At 47.0% G+C, this 23423-nt stretch overlaps 1 protein-coding gene across 1 annotated transcript in view; it reads left to right on the forward strand.

Moving 5' to 3' along the window:
• The window catches only part of lama5 (laminin, alpha 5), a 377969-nt gene that overhangs the window by 143923 nt on the left and 210623 nt on the right, over positions 1-23423 (forward strand). The window contains exons 7-11 of the mRNA XM_072515083.1: positions 10452-10567; positions 18552-18670; positions 19591-19681; positions 19782-19916; positions 23347-23406. Coding sequence (XP_072371184.1) covers positions 10452-10567; positions 18552-18670; positions 19591-19681; positions 19782-19916; positions 23347-23406 — 521 coding nt within the window. The remainder of the gene's footprint in view (positions 1-10451; positions 10568-18551; positions 18671-19590; positions 19682-19781; positions 19917-23346; positions 23407-23423) is intronic.

A 23423-nucleotide genomic window follows, 5' to 3' on the forward strand; every position in this document is an offset into this window, starting at 1 on the left:
CTCAGGTTAAACCACCACCAGTCAGCTCCCCCTATCAAAGGGGAAAGTAGCCTATGGTCATCTGGGCATATGTCGACTTTACCTTTACTGGCAATACCAACGGGAGGGGGCCATGATGCTTGGGCAACTTGAGATCTCCATACTATTTTCCCGGTCCTGCATCCTGGAGAGGGCACTCCAGCTTTGTGGTTTGCATTGGCACAAGACGGCAAACAACTCTTACTGGTTATAAGCCTTCGCCCTATTGGTGTCAAGCACAAATGCCAGGAGTTACTTACTTCATAGAATCCCTACCAAGCCTCTGAAACGTCGCCACTCCCCCGCCCTAGACGTAGCAAATTTCCACTCACTTTGTTGATTGCGCTTTTCCGTTGGGTCATGCAAAAAGTAAAATTAAATGAGTGAAGTGGATCACATTCCTCTTGTGCAAATTCAAAATGGAAATAACCATGGGGAATTTAGTTACTTCATTTGTCGACCGCTTTGCAAAAAACCTTTTGTGGTTTCCCCAGCTGGTCTCTCAAGTAGTCCTCTTTGGGATGATGGAGACGTCTAGCCTGCGGCTAAGTCACCAGTTGCTGTCTGTGCAATTGTCTGGAGGCAACCCACGCAAGTAATGTGGGAATGGGACCTCTCTCTTCCCAGGAGACCCAAGCTCAGTTTGGAGGTCAACTGAGAAAGAACTCTGTTTGTAATGAAGCCTGGAATTTAATCTTAAAACTCCCTAGCTGATACACCCAAACTAAAATTGTCGCACTCCTCTTACAATGCAAAATGCCTGGGTGAAAATACAGACGTGTTGAAACCAAAATTCTAATGAACTTTAATAGGATTAATTTTCTGTGGTTTCTCAAAGTGTACTTGAATTTCAATGATTATAACTGAGCACTAAGAACTAGTATATGAAACTCTTCCACGGTAGCTCCTCAAAAGATCTGCTTATAAGCAGAGTCAAATGGGGTTTAATTAAAATGACCACAGCAGATAAAGTTGTCATGTACATGGACTGTCAACATTCACATAACGAGCAGTTATAGGAAATGAGCAAAGCAAAGAACAGCCCCATGGTTCATTTATAAAGTCAGTTCGGAATTCCGGGCGGGATTCTCCGGTTCCCCCAGCCACGTGTTTCCCAGCGGCGGGATTCTATCTTCCCCCCGGTTGCTTCCCATTAACGGCATCTCACAAGACCGGGAAACCCACGAGCGGAGGTGCACTTCCGACGGGAAACGTCTCCGACCATTGTGTTTGGACCTCCAGGGGTACGTTGACATTATGATCTGACTGGGCTCAAGGTGCAGTGGCACCACTGGTCAAAGTAAGGCCTTGCAATACGCTGGCAATCCCCAACTTTGTTAGCAGAGCTGTAATTTAAGTGAAGCTCAGAGATACAGAACTGCCTTAGTTTGGCATCTCTTGAGGAAGGAACCTTGGAGGAGCAGCAGAAGCAGCCACTGCGTACAACTGTTTGTCTTGCCTGACTAAGCGAACAGTGCAGTTGATTGCTTCTTATTCTATAGTGATCGAAGAAGACAGAAATTACAATTCATTTATTTGTCTGTTATGCTGTGGAATTCGCCATACAAAAAAAATGGAGCTGATCCCTCCGAACCAGTGTCCCTGCATATAACAAAACCACCTATACTTGAAGGGGTTTTGTTATGTAAATGTGCCATTATTAAAAGCGTTCGGCATCAGAAGCATATGACACAACCTAAATAAGAAGAAACACATCTTTATTGTTCTGGAGAGGATCTACTGAAGCCACAATGAATTATTTAGAAATTATCACAATAGAATCTGAAGGGGACTTCCGGGTGCGGCTATGCAGAGCTAGGTCGCATATTCGGCAGCTCCTGCTTGGAACGGACTTTTGGGCTCTTTTACAGGGCCCCCACGGCATTTGTTTGACATTTCCCGGTGTGGGAAGAAGGCGGCAATATTCCCCCGACAGTGTCCCCCAGGAAGGGTATGTCTCTTGGTTGCCAGACACACGCAGAAACAGTGAAAGATTTGGCTGCAACTACAGGATAAACAGGGCCTCTTCCAGCATGCAGGCGGGGGAAGGGCAAGCTTAAAGCTGCAAGCTGACCTGAGGGCCTGTATCAAAGGTGAATTCTAGCAGCAGAGGGAACAACTGTGAAAAGACCTCATCAAGGCCACTGAAGGGACTTCCGGTTGCGGTGATGCCTAGCTAGCCGCACGCTTCGGCGGCTCCAGCTCCGACGGACCTTCGGGCTCTTTTAAGAGCCTCAACGGGGAATTTTTCGACGACGCAACCCGGTGTGGGGCGTGTGAGAAGGGAGTCCCCCCCAAACGAAGGAGGAAAAAACCGGCGGCGGCGGCTGCAGCGCGAGGAATCGTCGACCAAAGGGTCAGAAAGAGAGAAGTACAAGATGGCGGCGGAGAAAGCGCAGGCGACATGGGAGCCTGAGCATGAAATTGTGAGACGGTGCGTGGAGCTGCTGAAGAGGGAGGTGCTGACCCCGTTGCTACAGGCAATTGAGGGGCTCAAGGAGACATTAAAGACCCAGGAGACAGAGCTCCGTGTGGTGGAGCAGAAGGTGACAGATATTGAGGACGAGATCCTGGGCCTGGCGGTTAAGACACAGACGCACGAGGCACTTCATAAAAAGTGTACTGAAAGGATCGAAGCCCTAGAAAATGGAGCGCGAAGGAAGAACCTTCGGATACTGGGTCTCCCTGAGGGTGTGGAAGGAGTGGACTGTGGAGCGTACGCAAGTACGATGCTGAGCTCACTGATGGGTGCTGAGGCCCCTACGGGCCCCTTGGAGGTGGAGTGGGCAAATCGGATTCCGGCGAGAAGACCAAAAGCGGGAGAACCACCCAGGGCGATAATCGTGCGATTTTACCGCCTTAAGGATAGAGAAGAGGTCCTGAGATGGGCTAAAAAGGTGCGGAGTAGCAGATGGGAGAATGCAGTGGTACGGGTATACCAGGATTGGAGTGCGGAGGTGGCGAGAAGGAGGGCGAGCTTCAACCGAGCCAAAGAGGTGTTGCATAAAAGGAAGGTGAAGTTCGGGATGCTGCAGCCGGCAAGACTATGGGTCACGTATCAGGAGAGACACCATTATTTCGAGACGGCGGAGGAAGCATGGACCTTCATCAAAGAAGAGAAATTGGATCGGAACTGAGGGACTGATGCTGCAGGAAATGTTATTGTTAATGTTACGGTGGAAGTTAATTGAGAAGTAAACAGGGAAGGGGGGAGACATTGGGGAAATGTGGGCGCCGGTGAGGGGGGAAAGACGGGACATAGTTGGAGAATGGGGAAGGGGAGGGGGAGGGGAAAGGGAGCTGCGCCATAAGAGGCGGGTCAGGTAAAGGGATGTTCCCGCACCAGAAAGAATAAGGCGGGAAGACAGGCGCAAGGCGGATGGGAGTTCCCCACATGGGGGGGGTCGAGGAGTGAGCAGGAGTAGCCGGGGTCAGTTGAAGTCAGCTGACTTACGGAAGTAATATGGGGGGAGCAATCAAGCTAGAAAGAGATCTAGCGGGGAGGGGAGGAGGGAGGGAGAAGGGGGGGGGGGACAACTGGGTTGCTGCTGCGGAAATCCAAAAGGAAATGGCTAAAGAGTGGGTGGGCGGGGATGGTGTGCGACGCTGGGGGAGTGAGCGGGAGCGTGGAGGCGGGATATGGGACTGGCCTAGAGAAGGTAATGGCTAGTCGACACGGGAGGGGGGCAGGTAGCCCCCTAGTGAGGCTGATCACGTGGAACGTGAGAGGCCTGAACGGACCGATAAAAAGGGCCCGAGTGCTCGCGCATTTGAAAGGACTAAGGGCAGACGTGGTTATGCTCCAAGAGACGCACCTAAAGGTGGCGGACCAAGTTAGGCTAAGGAAAGGATGGGTGGGACAGGTGTTCCACTCAGGACTGGACGCAAAGAATAGAGGGGTGGCCATTTTGGTGGGGAAACAGGTCGCATTTGAAGCAAAGAACATCGTAGCAGATAGCGGAGGTAGATATGTAATGGTGAGTGGCAGGCTGGAGGGAATGGAGGTCGTGTTGGTTAACGTGTATGCCCCAAACTGGGACGATGCGGGATTTATGAGACGGATGCTGGGGCGTATACCGGACCTGGAGGTAGGAAACTTGATTTTAGGAGGGGACTTTAATACGGTGCTGGACCCGGGGCTAGATAGATCCAGCTCAAGGACCGGAAGAAGGCCGGCAGCGGCCAAGGTACTTAAGGGGTTTATGGACCAAATGGGGGGAGTGGATCCATGGCGATTTCTTAGACCTAGGGCTAGGGAGTATTCCTTCTTCTCCCATGTCCATAAAGTGTACTCCCGGATAGATTTTTTTGTTTTGGGAAGGTCGTTGATCTCTAGGGTGGAAGAAGCTGAGTACTCAGCCATAGCGGTTTCGGATCATGCCCCACATTGGGTGGACCTGGAATTAGGAGAGGAAAGGGAGCAGAGAACACTCTGGCGATTAGATGTGGGACTGATGGCGGATGAGGGAGTGTGTGCAAGAGTGCGGGGGTGTATTGAGAGATACCTGGAGGTCAATGACGACGGCGAGGTCCCTGTGGGAGTGGTATGGGAAGCACTAAAAGCGGTGGTCAGAGGAGAGCTGATCTCCATTGGGGCCCACAAAAGGAAAACAGAGGCCAAGGAAAGGGAAAGATTACTGGGGGAGATTTTAAGGGTGGATAGGGAATTTGCAGAGACCCCGGAGGAGGAATTGTACAGGGAGAGGAGACGACTCCAGACGGAATTTGACCTTCTGACCACCAGAAAGGCGGAGGTACTGTGGAGGAAGGCACAGGGGAGGAGGTATGAATATGGGGAAAAGGCGAGTCGCCTGTTGGCTCATCAATTGCGAAAGAGGGCAGCAGCGAGGGAGATAGGAGGAATTAGAGACGAAAGGGGAGACACGGTGCGAAGGGCAGGAAAGATAAATGAGGTGTTCAAGACCTTCTATGAGGAACTGTATAGGTCTCAACCCCCAGAGGGAGAGGAGGGGATGCGGCAGTTCCTGGACCAATTGAGGTTCCCGAAAGTGGAGGAGCGGGGGGTGGTAGGCCTGGGGGCACCGATTGGGGTGGACGAGGTTATTAAGGGACTGGGAAGCATGCAAGCAGGGAAGGCCCCAGGACCAGACGGGTTCCCGGTGGAGTATTACAGAAAATATGTGGACTTGTTGGCCCCGTTGATGGTGAGGACGTTCAATGAGGCCAGGAAAGGGGGGACTCTACCCCCGACGATGTCGGAGGCGACGATATCGTTAATTTTGAAGAGGGATAAAGATCCGTTGCAGTGCGGGTCCTATAGACCCATTTCATTGTTGAACGTGGACGCCAAATTGTTGGCAAAGGTACTGGCATCGAGGATAGAGGACTGTGTCCCGGGGGTGGTGCACGAAGACCAGACAGGGTTCGTAAAAGGGAGACAACTGAATGTTAACGTGCGACGACTATTAGGGGTGATAATGATGCCCCCAGTGGAGGGGGAGGCAGAGATAGTGGCGGCAATGGACGCAGAGAAGGCATTTGATAGGGTGGAGTGGGAGTATTTATGGGAAGTGTTAAGGAGGTTTGGGTTTGGGAACGGGTTTATTAGCTGGGTTAGACTTCTTTATGGGGCTCCAACGGCAAGCGTAGTTACAGGTCGACATAGATCGGAGTATTTCCGACTATATAGGGGAACAAGACAGGGATGCCCGCTGTCTCCATTGTTGTTCGCGTTGGCAATTGAACCTCTGGCCATGGCGTTGAGAGACTCCAGGAAATGGAGAGGGGTGATTAGAGGGGGAGAAGAACACCGAGTCTCGTTATATGCGGATGACCTATTGTTATACGTGTCGGACCCAGCGGGGGGAATGATAGAGGTTATGCGAATTTTGAGGGGGTTCGGGGATTTCTCGGGGTATAGGCTAAACATGGGGAAGAGTGAATTATTTGTGATACATCCAGGGGACCAGAGTAGAGAGATAGAAGGCTTGCCTCTAAGGAAAGTGGAAAGAAACTTCCGATACCTGGGGATTCAGATCGCTAGGAGCTGGGGAACCTTGCACAGACTTAATCTGACACGGTTGGTAGAACAAATGGAGGAGGACTTCAAGAGGTGGGACATGCAGCCTCTATCGCTGGCGGGCAGGGTGCAAGCAATTAAGATGATGGTCCTCCCGAGGTTCTTATTTGTATTTCAATGTCTCCCTATACTAATCACTAAGACCTTTTTTAATAAAATAGACAGGAGCATCACGAGCTTCGTGTGGGCAGGGAAAGTTCCGAGAGTAAGGAGGGGGTTCCTTCAGCGTAGTAGGGACAGAGGAGGATTGGCACTACCGAACTTGGGCGATTACTATTGGGCCGCCAATGTGGCAATGATACGTAAATGGATGATGGAGGGTGAGGGAGCGGCGTGGGAAAGACTGGAGAGAAAGTCCTGTAAAGGGACGAGTTTAGAGGCGCTGGTGACGGCGCCGCTACCGATCTCACCTAAAAAGTTTACCACGAACCCGGTGGTGGCGGCAACATTGAATATCTGGGGACAGTGGAGGCGACAGAGAGGGGTGCGGGGAGCCCTGGTGGGGTCCCCAATCAGGAACAACCATAGGTTCGCCCCAGGAAGAATGGATGGAGGATTTCAGAGCTGGTTCCAGTTGGGAATTAGGAGGGTGGGAGATTTATTTATAGATGGGACTTTTGCGAGCTTGGGAGCATTGGAGGAAAAGTATAAGTTGCCCCGGGGAAATTTCTTGAGATATATGCAGGTGAGGGCATTTACTAGACAACAGGTGAGGGAATTTCCATTGCTCCCGACACAGGGGATACAGGACAGGGTGCTTTCAGGGGTGTGGGTCGGAGAGGGCAAGGTGTCAGAGATTTACCGAGAGATGAGGGAAGAGGGGGAGGAGTCGGTGGGCGAACTAAAAGGAAAGTGGGAAGAAGAACTAGGGGAGGAGATAGAGGAGGGTATGTGGGCTGATGCCCTAAGCAGGGTAAATTCCTCTTCCTCATGCGCCAGGCTTAGCCTGATTCAATTTAAGGTGCTACATAGAGCACACATAACGGGAGCAAGATTGAACAGGTTCTTTGGAGTGGAGGACAAATGTGGGAGGTGTGGCGGGAGCCCGGCAAACCACGCACATATGTTTTGGGCATGCCCGGCACTGGAAGGGTATTGGAAGGGAGTGACGGGAGTGATTTCGCGGGTGGTGAGGGCCCGGGTCAAACCAGGCTGGGGGTTAGCTCTATTTGGAGTTGCGGAAGAGTCGGGAGTGCAGGAGGCGAAAGAGGCCGACGTTGTGGCCTTTGCGTCCCTAGTAGCCCGGCGCAGGATCCTACTCATGTGGAAGGAGGCGAAACCCCCCGGACTGGAGGCCTGGGTAAATGATATGGCGGGGTTCATTAAACTGGAGCAGATAAAGTTTGCTCTGAGAGGATCGGCTCAAGGGTTCACCAGGCGGTGGCAGCCATTTCTCGACTACCTAGGGGAACGTTAGAGGGAAGACAGATGACCAGCAGCAGCAACCCAGGGGGAGGGGGGGGGGGGAGGGGGGGTTTAGTTTAGGTCAAAGATAAAGGGGTTTTGTTACTTGTGTATTGTTTAAAATTTCTGTATTGTTATTGTTGCGTTTGCTTTGTAAGAGGGGAAAAATTGTTGTTTGGGAAAAAATTTTCAATAAAACATTTATAAAAAAAAAAAAAAAAAAATAGAATCTGAAGAAAGTCGTTCAGATGTGCCACTTAAATGCTTTCTGTCAACTTGGGTTCCCATTCCAAGTGAGTGCCAGACAGACAATTTACTATAGTCATTGGCAGATAAATCACATTGGACTTAAAATCAAAGAGAGGAATTCATGCGATAGGAATAGAAGTCTACCTGCTCAATAAATGTGGTAATTGTGACTTATCATAATAAAGAAAAAAAAGGGTGATAGCAAATTGCCGAAGTCAGTGGAAATAATTGGGAGAGATGTTGCCGACAATCATTCGTCTTACAATATTTCACAGCCACTGGGGTTCGGGATTACTGCAACATTTTTATTGATGTAGTTAAGTGTACAGTGCCTCCCTATGTCAAGGTGCTGTTCATGTGCCTTCTTCAATGGTGTACAGCAGGGGCTGAGGCATGTACTGATGCCCGTCAATCAACTGTATGTTTATCCTCCAGCTATTACTCCAGTACTGGAAATTAAATATTCTGGTATATTTGTATATTAAAAGGCATAACCAAACACTTGCATGAGCCGAAAGTCTCTCTTGATTCAACAGCACAAGCTCCCTTCAGTTAAATTTGTTGTTAATGCCAGAATGAGTCTGGTACCGGATTAATGATGTCAGACTTGACTTCAGTGGCAACACTGTAATGGAAACCAAATAAAGGATCTCTTGACGAGGTGGAACTTCCTTCTCCCTATTCTGCTCATGGTGCAACGGCTGCTTATAGTAGCACAGGTTGATGCCATTTATTCTGGCCACAGGAAAGCTCGCTGGCAACTATGTGGTTTGTGCCTGGTTAGCTTGGACAAACCCAGCCATCGCATCTGTGAAAGTTACAACTAAATTGCAGTTCCAGCCTTTAACCAACTATATTTCACATGGGGACAGGAGTGGGTCATTCAGCTGTTTGCCCTGCAGTGGGCCACATTGAACGGTTAACTATTTCAATCAAAGATACCTAATTAAACCCCTCACATTTGATCCCAACAATGGAAGTTTGCACTGTTCAGATTTTTTTTAAACTCAGATAGTATGCTGTCAATTTTTATTGCTAGCAGGGCGTACTCAGCAATTTGGTCTGTGTTTTCACGCTGACACGATTTGCCCACAATAGGCAGGAGATGTTAAAACTATAATATATTTCAATGCAAACAGCTGATTGAGCACAATAGAGAACTGACTTTGCTGAACCCAGCAGAGCTTATAAAACTGGAATTATGATATGGCCACACACTAAATAAAGTTGTGCCATTGCAATTGTCTCCGCTGATGCATAAAGATGGTTTGTGACATTTGCCTGATCAAGGCATCTATCTGTGAGCAGTGTCAACCTGGCTGTGAGCATTATTCAGATGTTTGTCTTGTCAAAACAAAAAATTGAAACTCTGGATCGTAAATCTTCTGTAAAGATCTGTAAAGATCCCCCATCCCTTCTCCAAACAAGAATGGATAATGCCACAAAGATTATTCGCCCCCGAGTGTGCATGATGGTGCTTTCAAGTCAGAATGTTGTTTACGAGGGGGATGGTCAGAGCGAACCTCAGGCCCCTGCTTTGGTCTATTCTTCTATACTATCTTAGCTCCCTTTGCAGTTTCTGTACTTGCTTATGGGGCAATTTATTCAAAGTGCGGTTGGTTGTTTTTATGATGGGCGTGGCAGTAAAGAGCCAGACTGTAAAGGCTTTTGATGTGAGGTACAGCCAGCTTTATTGTAAATTAAAGGTGCTCGTCAAGTTGAGCTTTTTAATCTCCTCTTTCTGCCTCCACCCCCACTTCACCCAAACATTGGTCTTTAAGGTGCAGTGTTTCCAATGTTAATGCCCTTACTTGTTTCACAAACAAAAGATGAAACCCTAATCATTCGGTTTGTCTGGGAAAGAACTGAAGAGCCTTTGATTGTGAACAGATGTTTAAGTATAAACTTTAAAGCCCACACAGCTTCTCCATAGATTATAAATGAGAAAATAAAATGTAGCTTAGCTCCCACATAAATACTGTTTGCATATCATGCTGGATCTATGGCTTCAGTTTGCTTTTTCTATTTCACAATTGTAAAATGTGGGCGTTCAAACTATACAGAGATGCAAGTTGGGGGCTGAAGAATTGTGTTCATCATCTTGGCAGAGTTAGCGGCTTTAAGAGCATAAGATGTAGGAACAGAAGGAGGCCACTCGGCCCATCGAGTCTGTTCCGCCATTCAATGAGGTCAAGATTGATCTGATAGGATAATCCTGAACTCCACTTTCCCGCCTTATCTGCATAACCCTTGATTCCCTTAATTGCTGGCAATGTCTCTTGGGCGGCAGACTAGCACAGTGGTTAGCACTGTTGCTTCACAGCTCCAGGGTTCCAGGTTCAATTCCTGGCTTGGGTTCCTGTCTGTTTGGAATCTGCACGTTCTCCCCTTGGGTTTCCTCCGGGTGCTCCGGTTTCCTCCCACAGTCTAAAGATGTGCAGGTTAGGTGGATTGGCCATGCTAAATTGCCCTTAGAGTCCAAAAAAAAAGGTTAGGTGGGGTTATTGGGTTACAGGGATTGGATGGACGTGTGGGCTTAAGTAGGGTGCTCTTTCCAAGGGCTGGTGCAGACTCGATGGGCCGAATGGCCTCCTACTGCACTGTAAATTCTAAACATTTTGATTTCATTGTTGTCCCCCAGTGGCTAATATTCTGCACCGCACAATTATGAACAGTGGGAAAGATTCAGCGGTTTATTCATATGTAAATTAACACAAAATCATTCATATCTCATTTTCAGACTTCAGTGTGATTGTCAACACAACACGTGTGGAGGATCATGTGATCAGTGTTGCCCTGGATACAATCAATTACCTTGGCAACCAGCTACAATAGACAGTGCAAACGAATGTGAACGTAAGTACTTGTAAGGAATTTTAACATTCCAAAAGTGTCGAAATTTGTCTCTGGTGGTATTGGATTGGGCATCTGTTATGGGTGGCACAGTGGTTAGCACTGTTGATTCACAGTGCCAGGATCCCAGGTTTGATTCCCAGCTTGGGTCACTGTCTGTGCGGAGTCTGCATGTTCTCCCTGTGTCTGCGTGGGTTTCCTCCAGGTGCTCTGGTTTCCTCCCACAGGTCCCGAAAGACGTGCTGTTAGGTAATTTGGACCTTCTGAATTCTCCCTCAGTGTACCGTACAGGTATCGGCGTGTGGCGACTAGGGGATTTTCACAGTAACTTCATTGGAGTTTTAATGTAAGCCTACTTGTGACAATAATAAAGATTATTATTATCTGCAACGCTGATATTTAGTCCCAGCAACATGTTGGGGGTTACTATTGACCAGAAACTGATCTGGACTAGCCACATAGATACTGTGGCTACCAGAACAGGTCAAAGGCCAGGAATCCTGCGGCGAGTAACTCACCTCCTGACCCCACCAAAGCCTGTCCACCATCTACAAGGCAGAAGTCAGGAGTGTAATAGGATACTCTCCACTTGCCTGGATGAGCGCAGTTCCAACAACACTCAAGAAGCTCAACAACATCCAGGAAAAAGTAGCCCGCTTGATTGCTCCCCCTTCCACAAACATTTAATCCCTCCACCACTGACGAACAATGTCAGCCGTGTGTACCATCTACAAGATGCATTGCCGGAAATAACCAAGGTTCGTTAGGCAGCGCCTACCAAAGCCACAACCACTACCATCTACAAAGCCGAGGGCAGCAGATACCTGGGAACACCACCGGCCTAGAGGTTCCCCTCCAAGCCACTCACCACCCTGACTTGGAAATATATTGGCGTTCCTTCACTGTTACTGGGTGAAAATCCAGGAACTCCCTCCCTAACAGCACTGTGGGTGTACCTACACCTCATGGACTGCAGCGGGTTCAAAAAGGCAGCTCACCACCACCTTCTGAAGGGCAACTTGGGATGGGCACTAACCAGTGACTCCCACATTCCTTAAAATCAATTTTTAAAAAAACTGTGATAGAGTGGCATATCAAACGATGGCTATGCCGATGATGCCCATTTGATGATGCCCAAGACAAAGTTCCACGCTGGCGTATTTCAAATTCTTACTGTCACTTCACTTGAATGGGAATATTCTTTTATAATTGTGTGGAAAGGGAAGGATGGGATGGTGTGATACTACTTGTGGGATGCCCTTTATTGCTTTCCCAGCTTCCATCAAGGATACAACACATGACTAGAGTGGTGGAGGCAAATTCATCTGTGGCTTTGGGAATTGGATAGTTAGAGAGGCTCCGAGGCAGAGGCATTTTGGGAGCTCGCTACAGCCATGCAACTGCTGTACAATTCTTAAATACCATTTGTCTTTGTTTTTAAAAAATAAATTTAGAGTTACTTTTTGTTCCAATTAAGGGGCAATTTAGCGTGGCCATTCCACCTAACCTACACATCTTTGGGTTGTGGGGGTGAAACCCACGCAGACACGGGGAGAATGTGCAAACTCCACACGGACAGTGACCCAGAGCCGGGATCGAACCTGGGACCTCGGCGCCGCAAAGTCGGGCACAATTTCAGCCACCAGCTATACCAAAATGTATAGAATTAGGCAATCAGTCAGTAATACTAACAGCACTCTGGGTGTACCTACACCTTAGGGATTGCAGCAGTTCAAGAAGGCAGCTCACCACCACCTTCTGAAACAGACTACTAACAAATTGAGAAGGCAGGCTACCAAAAATCTTTGGTGTCAAGAAATTCCACCAATGCCACCGATCGCCTCGGCAAGAATTCAACCATGGGTGTTAATTTTGGCTGCCTATGAATATACTTTCAAGCACTCACCTGGAACACATGTAACAAATGTAGATGCTTTTAGCCTCCTCCCCTTGCAAGAAAGTGTCACCTGTACTCCAGTATGTTAAGAACCCTGCTGGTGTTACCTACGACAGTGTCTCAAAACCCCAAAGGATAACTTGAAACACTGGTTTGTGAGGGTGTATTTTTGTTTGGAATAATGTGGGGAACTATATACAACCCAGTGAGGAACCAGTCCATTCATTGTGTAAACAATTAATAAAGAATAAATTAATAAAGAATATTTGTTAAAGTAAAAGAAAAAAATAACACATAACAAAAGACGAATATACACTGTGACACTTAAATATATAAATAACTAATAACACTGTTATCTGAAGTTGCCTCTTGTTCCCAAAATATACCCACATTCCCTGAACTAACTGACCCACCCCTTTTCCTAAGTAACATACAATTTCAGTAACTCTATTGGTCAAATCCAGTTAATAGTTACCACACAATACCGCTTAGGTGGCCAAGTCTGGGAAAACATCTCTTCCTGGTTAAGCGAAGGCACAAAACTGTGTCTTTTAGAAGAAAATATTGGCAATCTGCCGTGGCTCTAAATGATAGATGAAACAGGCTTGGATTGCGGATGGAACTGGTCGGTTTTGTGCCCCATTGCTTCTACATTTAGACACATTGCCAGTCTCAGTGAAGCAGATCAGGAACTGGACCAATCGATATCCACTTTGGTCCAAAGTGAAAGTGAAAATACTTAGAGGATGGGTAACTGAGTCAGTTACTGAGGAAATTAACCGTTCTTTACCTGCAAGAATTAATTGAGTTGTTGGACTGGCATTGTTGCTAACTTTTGGTTGGCTCTTAATTCGTAATTTGCTCTGTTCAACCTTTGCTCTAGAGTCGCCAGGTATCTTTATGATACCGCCACGAGGTTCAAGTTCAAGTAATGATCAATAACTCAACACACCAATTAATAAGATTCAAATCAATACACATTTATTATACACAATAAATCACTACTCATGCATCAACTCTACTTTCTAGATTATTCCTATCACTAAAAGGCCTATACTTAGCTTCGGACTGGCCCACCAGGTCAGGGGAACAAATGGCCTTTCGTTCAGGTCCTGAGTCTGCAGGATTCAGTAGCAGGTATGGACTTGTAGCTAGGAGGGCCTATCTCGTAGCGAGCGTTGACTTGGGACTTACTTGGTTGGGGTGGCCGCTTGTCAGTTCACTCTCAGGGGTTGCTTCGCGTTGCTGAGTGACCCTGCCCAAGAAGAAAGATTTGAACTTGGGGGCTTAACTTTATAGTCCCCAGGGGCTTCCCGCCTTTCGGGGCGGACCCTGTACCTGGTTCTAGGTGATTGGACTTTGTTCCAATCGTTTGGTTCGATTTCTCCAATACTGGAGCGCTTCCCTGATCGATGGGCGGTCTTGAGGTGTCCGTTAACCTCTTTTGTGTTGGCTCCTGCTGGCGCCGGGGAGTCTGGCTTGGCTTTGTTTATCCCAAATGTTGCGATTGTTCCCAGGGATTGCTTATTAGTATGTAGATGGCTGCTACATTATTATGCAGATGGCTGCTTGTATCGATGCTGTCTGGGCTTTTGCAGAGTTTAATACACAGTAACTAGCACCTGCTGGTTTCTGCCTGTGTTTGCTGAATTTCCCTTCAGCCTTTGCTGTTCTCCATTTTAAATCGGGACTTGGCCAACTCAGGTGGCTATAGCATCATACTCTGGGGAGCAAGAATAATCATCACTGCATCAGGCTGAACCTAACTGAATTGCGCGGTGCTCACCCTGGCATCTCAAAAGATTTTTAAAAAAACTTTAAAAAAATAAATTTAGAGTACCCAATTAATTTGGCCAATTAAGGGGCAATTTAGCATGGCCAATTCAGCTACCCTGCACATCTTTGGGTTGTGGGGGTGAAACCCACGCAAATACGGGGAGAATGTGCAAATTCCACACGGATAGTGATCTAGAGCCGGGATCGAACCTGGGACCTCGCCACCGTGAGGCAGCAATGCTAACCACTGCGCCACCATGTTGCCCTATCGCAAAAATGAAGATGCTTGTCAGGGGTTATGTATTGATGTTGATATCGAGACGTTAGTCAAGTAGTGTCAACTGCAACTTAGGTTGCCTGCTGCAGCCCTACTACACCCTTGGCAATGGCCGTGCCAGCCATGGCTATCCATATCGATTATTTTGGTCCATTTAGGGCAGCACAGTAGCACAGTGGTTAGCACAATTGCTTCACAGTTCCAGGATCCCAGGTTCGATTCCCCGGCTTGGGTCACTGTCTGTGCGGAGTCTGCACGTTCTCCCCATGTCTGCGTGGGTTTCCTCTGGGTGCTCCAGTTTCCTCCCATAGTCCAAAGATGTGCAGGTTAGGTGGATTGGCCATGCTAAATTGCCCTTCGTGTCCAAAAAGGTTAAGTGGGATTACTGGGTTGCGGGGATAGGGTGGAGGTGTGGGCTTGGGTAGGGTGCTCTTTCCAAGGGCCGGTGCAGACTCGATGGGCTGAATGGCCTCTTTCTGCACTGTTAATTCTATGATTCTGGGCACAATGTTTTTGCTCGTGATTGATGCACACTCTAAATGGATGGTCATTTATGAGGGGAAGTCACCGACATCATGTGCTACCATTGAACGATTCCCCCAATTTCTTTTCACTCACAGATTACCTGAAGTCATGGTCTGAGACAATGGAACTGTATTCACAAATGCTGAGTTTCAAAACCCCACCACTCAAATGTATTAAAACACATTCAAACTGCTCCTTTCTGCCCAGCATCAAATTGACTAACCGAGAGAGCCGTCCAAACTTTCAAGTCTGGCCTAAGGAAATTGTCTGGAGGAGTCTTGGAGACCAAAATCTCACGATCCCTCCTTAGCTATCGTACTACTCCACATGCAACAATAGGAGTTCGATCAGCAGAATTGCCGATGAAACATCGTCTCAGATCGAGAATGAGCTTCGTGTTTCCAAATTTGCCAGGGAGGGTAGAAGCCAGTCAAAGTAATCATAAATTCAGCCACGATTCACATAGTACAGCCCGATCATTTATGGTGAAGTGAAGCTGCAAATGTGTGAAACTTCGCTAATGGATCAAGTTTGATCATCGGAATGATTGTCTCTAAGACCGGACCCCTTTCATACCAAGTGGGCATGGAGGGATGGATCTTTGGTAAACACTTGGACCACTTGAGTAGTGAGATGCTTCAGCAGTCAATGTTGCCAAAAAGCAACGTTTTCGAACCCATAAACACCAAAGTACCTGCTCGACCTTTTATCAACACAACTGATGTATATCTCTGAAGCAAATAGCAATGACTCGCCTGTGCCAGAAGAGGTATCTGTTACTGCAGTTCCTGTTAACGTCAATCCTGTGGAAACATCTCAGACAACAGAATTTCACCGCTCTACAAGAAATGGAAAACTCCCACAAATACTCGATTTATAATTGTCCAACTCAATTACTGAATGTTTAGTTAGTATTTAGTTATTGAAGATTCCATAAAGGGGGAGGGATGTGGTGATTGCCCCTTTAAGGGCAACACAGTAGAGTAAGGGTAACCACCTGGGTGACCACTCGGGACTCAAAGATGTGGAATCACCCCGTGGTGAGAGAGGCTCCTCGGCAGAAACGTTTTGGGAGATAGCTACAGCCGTGTGGCTACTGTACAATTCTTAAATAGCTTTTGTCTTCATACATGAAGTGTGTTAAAGTGCATCTTTACAGTTACTCTCACAGAGAACTGACAGGGACATGGCAAGCTGGACGACCTTCTCCCTTGCTGTGACCATTTTATGGGTCGGAGGTGATTGATTTAACTTCCAGTTTACTTTGTTAAGCCCAGTCCCCACCCAGCTTCACTCAGCGAGTGTACACATGGGTTTTACGCATACACTTGGTTTTTGAAAGGAAATTGAGAAGCAAACATTCTCTGTTTTTACGTTCATAGGATCATTAATTTCCGAGATGTCTGTGGCTTTAGCCCTTTCCTGTAATCTCTCAGCCACATCCCAACAGGTGGAGTCTTACCTCCTTATCCTGTTTGCACTATTGTTAATGAGTTCATTCATAGTTCAGAGTTTTTTTTAGCTTTGTTGACTACAGGCACTATGCTTTCAGTTGAGAACATTAATCCTAAACTACCTGTTCTTGGTGTCTGATAGAGGGTGGTCTCTTGTGTTTGTTCAGTACAATCAAAGCTCGGATACATTCCCATCGTGTGAATACAGTGAATTCGCTTTGTACATCCTCATGTTTTATATTGCCTGCTCACTTGTTTTCGTGTTGAGATTCGTTTATTAGCCAGTAAACTGGTAACTAAATGACTTGAACATTAAACGTCAGTGGTAGGGGAGGGATTTGTTATTAATAGTGTCAATTAAACAGATTGGCTATGTGGGCAGCACGGTGGCGCAGTGGTCATCACTGCGCTGAGGTCCCAGGTTCAATCCCGGCTGTGGGTCACTGTCCGTGTGGAGTTGGCATATTCTCCCCGTGTTTGCGTGGGTTTCGCCCCCACAACCCAAAGATGTGTAGGCTAGGTAGATTGGCCACACTAAATTGCCCCTTAATTTGAAAAAATGAATTGGGTACTAAAAAAATAAACAGATTGGCTATTAGTACTTTGCCATTAAGTTATTTCTGTTAAAATCAACTGATTAACATTTTTAGAACGATACATTGCATGCAGAAATAAAACCCTTTCAATTCCAGAACATTTGTTTCCTTTTGTGTGTTTCCTTTAATAATCTGTGAGCTGAAAAGATTGTGGGTGGGATTTGACGACTGTTCACGCCGGCGGGAAATTTTGGTCCATGCCGGCGCATGGTTTTCCCGGCGATGAGGGTGGTGTCACCGGGAAATCCCATTGCCAACGGCGTGGTCGGTGAGCTAAGGCTTTCCATGACAGGGTATGGCTCTTCAAAGAGACACAACTCTTGGTACATTTACTCTCTCTAAATGTTTCAGGTTGTCTTTTTATTTGCCGTTCTGTAGATCTCACTTGGTTTTGCTTTGTGAAGAGTATTCTAGCATGTATTTAGCAGATTGCCGACACCAAATTTCCTCAGACTTTCCCCAATCTGCCATCCCGGGCACAGTTCATAACGGGGAAAGTTGTTTCCTGAGCAAATAGAATTTTAACCGTTTATGTGTAGGGTACCGGAGGTGCTGTGCAGAATTGTTCTAGATTACTTTCTGAACTATTTTCTAGAATGGAATCACAGGATGGTTATCGACTCCACCACATTCTCGGGCAGTGCATTCTAGATCCTATCCAATCACTGTGTGTAAAAGCTTCTCATGTCGCCTCTGGTTCTTTTGCCAATCATCTTAAATTGGTGGCTTCTGGTTCTCAAACCTTCCAACAATGGGAACAGTTTTTTGCATTGCTGTAGCTGTGTTGGAATTGGTGAGTCTAAAATCACTGCAACGAGTGGACTGCAGTCCTGGCAGGAGAAGATATTCACCTTTGTCAACCAGTGGTAAAGTGGCAGAGTGGAAGCCACGTGCTTTCCATTCCGCTGATTTGAAAGGAATGAAAATCGGATAGGTTCTATAAAGGATAGACAATCCACTCTGCCAGATTGCCCCCAATAACGGTTAACACACACATTTACCATGCCCTTTGTTTTTAAAAGTCTGGCTTTGGATAGAACACACAATTGTCATCTCGTTGCATTCTACACACGCAGCTTGCTCAAAGGACCCTCCAAGTTACACACTATCCTGACTTGAACACATATCGCCGTCCCTGGGGTCAAATTCCTGGAACTCCCTTCCAAACAGCACTAGGTGAACCGATACTATGTGGACGACCACAGTTCAAGAAGACGGCTCATCACCAAGAACAGTTCCAGAGAGGCAATAAACGTTGATCATTCTTGTTACACCCACCCAAGAACAGATAAGAGAAAATTACCAGCAATGTGAGCTATCTGTAAAGGTTTATCATTCCATGCAATGAACAAAAACATTTTTATAAACTGAGTCATGCAGTTGTGCAGTGCACCTTATCACATGCAAGAGTGTTGAATGCAAACTGAATTAATTAATTTGTTATTTAATATTCATTCCATAGCCTGCAATTGCAATGGCCATGCCTTTAAATGTGTGTATGATCCTGAGGTTCATGATCGCAAAGGGAGCTTGAATCGCCACGGTCATTATGAAGGAGGTGGCGTCTGCATTAATTGTGAAGTAAGCATCTGCATGTTATCCAGACTGTATTTCCGATTGATCCTGTTTTTACAAACGAGGCATCTGTGAGAAGGTTTTCAGTATAAATCCTAACCACAGACAGTTCAAGTCATTTTGTTAAATTGAATTTTTTAAGAAAATCATTCGCTGTAGGTTTTTTGACAAATTAACTTCAAACCCGACAAAAGCAATGTACCATTAAAAGGAAACGGCATCCCGTATATGGGGGAGGATTGGGAGAGAAATTGACAATTTGAAATTTGCGTTGACCCAATATCTCAGTGGGTTGGGCATTGTGGTGCAATGCCATAGCAATGGGGCAGCCCTGTTCCCAATCCCAGATTCACAGAAACAGGGAGCCATGAATGGAGGCCTCGATGCCGTTCACCAAGAGGCAAAAAGAAAATACCAGAAAGGAGAGTCATCCTCACGCTGCTCTCACACACACCCCTTGTTTCTCTGCAAGGAGTAGCTTATATGGAGGCCTGGAAGAGACTGGCTACAGACATGTGTGTCGCAGGAAAACCAGAACTGGGCAGGAAAAGTGGTAGCTTCAAACTACAGGATAGATTCGTGGAGAAGGAGCTGGCCGTGCTTGCTGCTCACTTCAAGATATATAAAATGACAATAAGAAATGAGAAGGACCAGCTCCAAAGAAGAGTCTTTGCTGGGCCTGTTGAATTGCTCCAGCATTTTCTGTTCTTATCCCAGATATCCAGCATCCCCAGTATTTTACCTTTATTTACGTGAGGAGGACCAAGATGAGCAATTTGCATGACCCGATGGCAAAATTGGAGATGAAAAGCCACAAAAAATCCGTTCTCCTTGACGGCCATTTTCTCCGACTGGATTGGGTTTTGGGTGAAATGAATACAAGATAACATTTTAACTGTTAAATTATCTCCTGTTTTATCTTCAAGCACAACACTGCCGGGGTTAACTGTGAGCGTTGTGTGCGTGGTTATTATCGGGCACCCAATGTGCCGATCGACTCTGTAGACTTTTGCCTTCGTAAGTTTTATTATTAACCTAATTTGCTTTTCTTATTTCTTGGGGGTGGTGTGGGATAGGAGTCGCAGCACTTGAACCGATGTGTTTCATGTTGTTTCAGCTTGTAATTGCAATTCCGAGTTCACAGAAGATGCCTGTGAGGATAACACAGGCCGTTGTTACTGTAAGTACAATTATGGCGGTGAGGACTGTGACCAATGTGCAGAAGGATACTACAGCTTCCCCAACTGTTACCGTAAGTATTCCGAATACAGGGATTGGTCTGTTAATTAACTATTGAGATTTGAAGAATGCTTTCTGTTAAAGGCAGTGTCTTAAGGTAGAGATAAATCTACGAGGGGGTGAGGGGAGGTGTTCACAGCAGGTTTCAGGGCCCACACCAGGTTGACTCACACTCGCACCTGGCGCAGATGTTTCTAAAGGGTTCTTAGACCCCTCTACAGTGATCAATGCATAGTTTGGTTTGATCCAGCTCGGTTTGGACCTCTGGGGCGGGGTTCTCTCAGCCTGGGGCTGGGCCGCAGAATCGCTGCGACCGGCGCGAATCGCGCCACGCTACCCCGACGCGATTCTCCGCAGAGCGGAAAATTGGCATCGGCGCAGCGCCAGCTGGGCGCCGCTCTACAGGGCCACCCCCGCCGATTCTCCGCCCGGGCTTGTCCGAGCGGCTGTACAGAAAAACCCTAGTCCCGCCAGCGCTGTTCTAACTTGCTCTTAGCCGGCGGGACCTTGGCGGCATGGAAGGGACTGCCGGTGGTCTGTGGGGAGGGGGGGGCGATCCCGGAGGGGGCCTCTGCTGTGGCCTGGCCCGCGATCGGGGCCCACCGATCGGCGTGCTGGCGTCTCGGGCTGGGGTCCTCCTTTCTTCCGTGCCAGCCCCTGTAGCCCTATGCCATGTTGCGTCGGGGCCGACGCGGAGAAGGGAGCCATTGCGCATGCGCGCGTTGGCGCCGGTGCCACTGTGCATGCACGCGTTGGCGCCGGTGCCACTGTGCATGCGCGGACCCCACGGCGCCCAGTTGACACTGGGATCAGCAGCTGGAGCGGCGTGGGTCGCTCCAGTCCAGTGCTGGCCCTCTATAGGGGCCAGAATTGCCCATCCTGAGCCATGTTGACGCCATCGGGAAACGCGACGGCGTGGTATTGCTGCATACAATAGAGCTGCCTGACTCTGATTGGTAGGCAGGACTTCTGCCACTGGGGGTCCTTGATCCTGGGGAAAGACCCACTATTGGCCTCTCAAGAGCCTGAGTGGTATAAGATGCACAATCCTTCCCTAAAAAGAAGTGACTGTCGTGTTATTCACCCTGGGGTAACACGGACAGCAACTGGATGCAGTTGTACTGGAAAGCAGACACCAAACTAAGACGTTGGTTCAATACAATTTATTGAACATCTGTAACAATGCACGCAGCTTGCTGTGGGTTGACACTGTACTACTGTAAGTGTGCTAACTCTAACTAACTAGACCAGGCTAGCTCTGATATACATGTAGAAGGTGCTAACTGATATATACACCCTGACTGTCACTACAGTTGTCACCAATGAAAAGAGGCAGAGTGCTGATGCCTCGTGTTTTTTATAGTGGGAAATCCTCTTCTAGTATTCTGCCTGATGATTGGTTGTGTTCTGTCCTGTGTGTTGATTGGCTGTACTGAGTGTCTGTCACTGCCTGTCTGTATCTCATTATGTGCACAAGTGCATATTATGACAGTGATGGGGTCTCCTCCGCTTTCCCCTAGCCAGCAGCCAAGACCCCTGTCGCCTCCACAAGATTCCACTCATAATGTAGGTTATGGGATAGATGCTGGTTAGCATACCAGGGCAACTCCAAAACGTGCCCCTTTTTATATACATTTGTAAGTGCAGATAGGGTTGAGGTACAGTTTGATGTCTCATCCACCTCTGACAGTAGGGCGGAAGGTCCCTCAGTACTTACAGCGTTGTCAGTGCCTGGAATGCAGATCAAACCTATGACTTTCTGAATGGGAGGTGAGAGTGCTACCAAGGAGCAAATACTGACACTTGATGGCAGTAAAGCCCCCGTGGAGCAGGAATTTCATCTTCTACTGCTCACCAAAAGGGATAGTGGTGACACTGGTTGTGTTTGTGCCCCATTGCTTCTTACATGTAGACCAACTGAATGAGACTTTGTGTCAGTGCAGATTTTGAGCCGAATTAGTTTTGCTATCAGGCACTCAATATAAATTTAACATGTTTCTCTCCAATAAAAACGAACACAGCCTAATAAAACATTTTCAATGTAAACTGCCCCATGACACACAAGGGGCAAAATATGTCTAATAAAAGAATGGAGTGTATTGCAGTAATGCAACAACAGTGTATGTGCACGATACTTTATGCAACAGATAATGGGAAACGTTTATTTCAGAAGTCCGCTGTGGCCATGTTGGTGACACTCTCACCTCTGAGGTCAGAATGAATGGTTTCCCACTCCCTGAACACCGAGGTCTTGGCCGATATGCCACTGCAATACTGAAATGAGAGAGTGCCGAATTGGAGGAGGCGTGTGGACGTAGAAGATCCCATGACACAAATCCTGGCCTTTTGTTGAAAGAATAACTTTTTTAAAAAACAGCTTTGGTTGTGTTAAAAACTGGAACTCCCCTCCTACTGCGCTGTGGGTGTACCTACACCACATGAACTGCAGCGGTTCAAGAAGGCAGCTCACCCCCACCTTCTCAAGGGCAATTAGGAATTGGCAACAAATGCTGGCCTGGCCAGCGACACCCACATCTCACGAACGCAGAGATAAAAACACTATTTCGTTTTTAAAAATAAATTTAGAGTACCCGATTCATTTTTTTCCAATTAAGGGGCAATTTAGCGTGGCCAATCCACCTAGCCTCCACATCTTTTGGGTTGTGGGGGCGAAACCCACGCAAACACGGGGAGAATGTGCAAACTCCGCACGGACAGTGACCCAGAGCCGGGATCGAACCTGGGGCCTTGGCGCCATGAGGCAGCAATGCTAACCACTGTGCCACCATGCTGCCCTAAAAACATTATTTCAAGAAGAGCAGGGGAGTTAGCAACAATATGTTGCCTAATATTAATCCCTTGATCAACATCACATTTAAAAAAAACATAAATATATATTCTGGCCATCGCGTATTATTTATCGGGGCTTGCTACGTACACGTTGGCCACCAGGTTTCCTACATTACAACACTTGCTCCTTAAAGTTCCTTCGTTTTCATAAAAGTACATTGAGACATCCTGAGGTTGTGAAAGGCGATATATAATTCCAAATCTTTATTTCTGCACACTCAGACTGATTTAAAACAAATATAGCAGTCAATTATTTTATAATTTTCCATGTACCTATCCAACCACGAATTTGAGGTTGACCTGCCCCTGGACTTCAGCAAATAGTTTATGACCAGATTTTAAAAGGAACAAGACAAAGACAGCTCTTTTGTTTACTGTATTTTTGCTTTGTTCATCCAATTCTCCCTGAGGACAGTCTTTAGCTCTCTGGTTGCAAACCAAAGATCCAGCAGAAAACAGTCCTTTGTTAAAGAAATAAACGTAATAAGTTCAAACTGAAAGGTTTGTCTGAAACTGGGCTTCTGTCTTCTTTTTGACCTAATTTTGATCAGAAGATAATTGATGGGTTGATGAAACTGTGTTTTGTTCAACAGCTTTGCCAGTAGATCCTACACAATCCACAGGTGCTCTGATTCACGTCGGAAAAATAATCAGTAAGTCACTGGATGAT

This window comes from Scyliorhinus torazame, chromosome 8 (genome assembly GCF_047496885.1).
Source record: "Scyliorhinus torazame isolate Kashiwa2021f chromosome 8, sScyTor2.1, whole genome shotgun sequence".
In the NCBI taxonomy this organism is placed as follows: domain Eukaryota; kingdom Metazoa; phylum Chordata; class Chondrichthyes; order Carcharhiniformes; family Scyliorhinidae; genus Scyliorhinus; species Scyliorhinus torazame.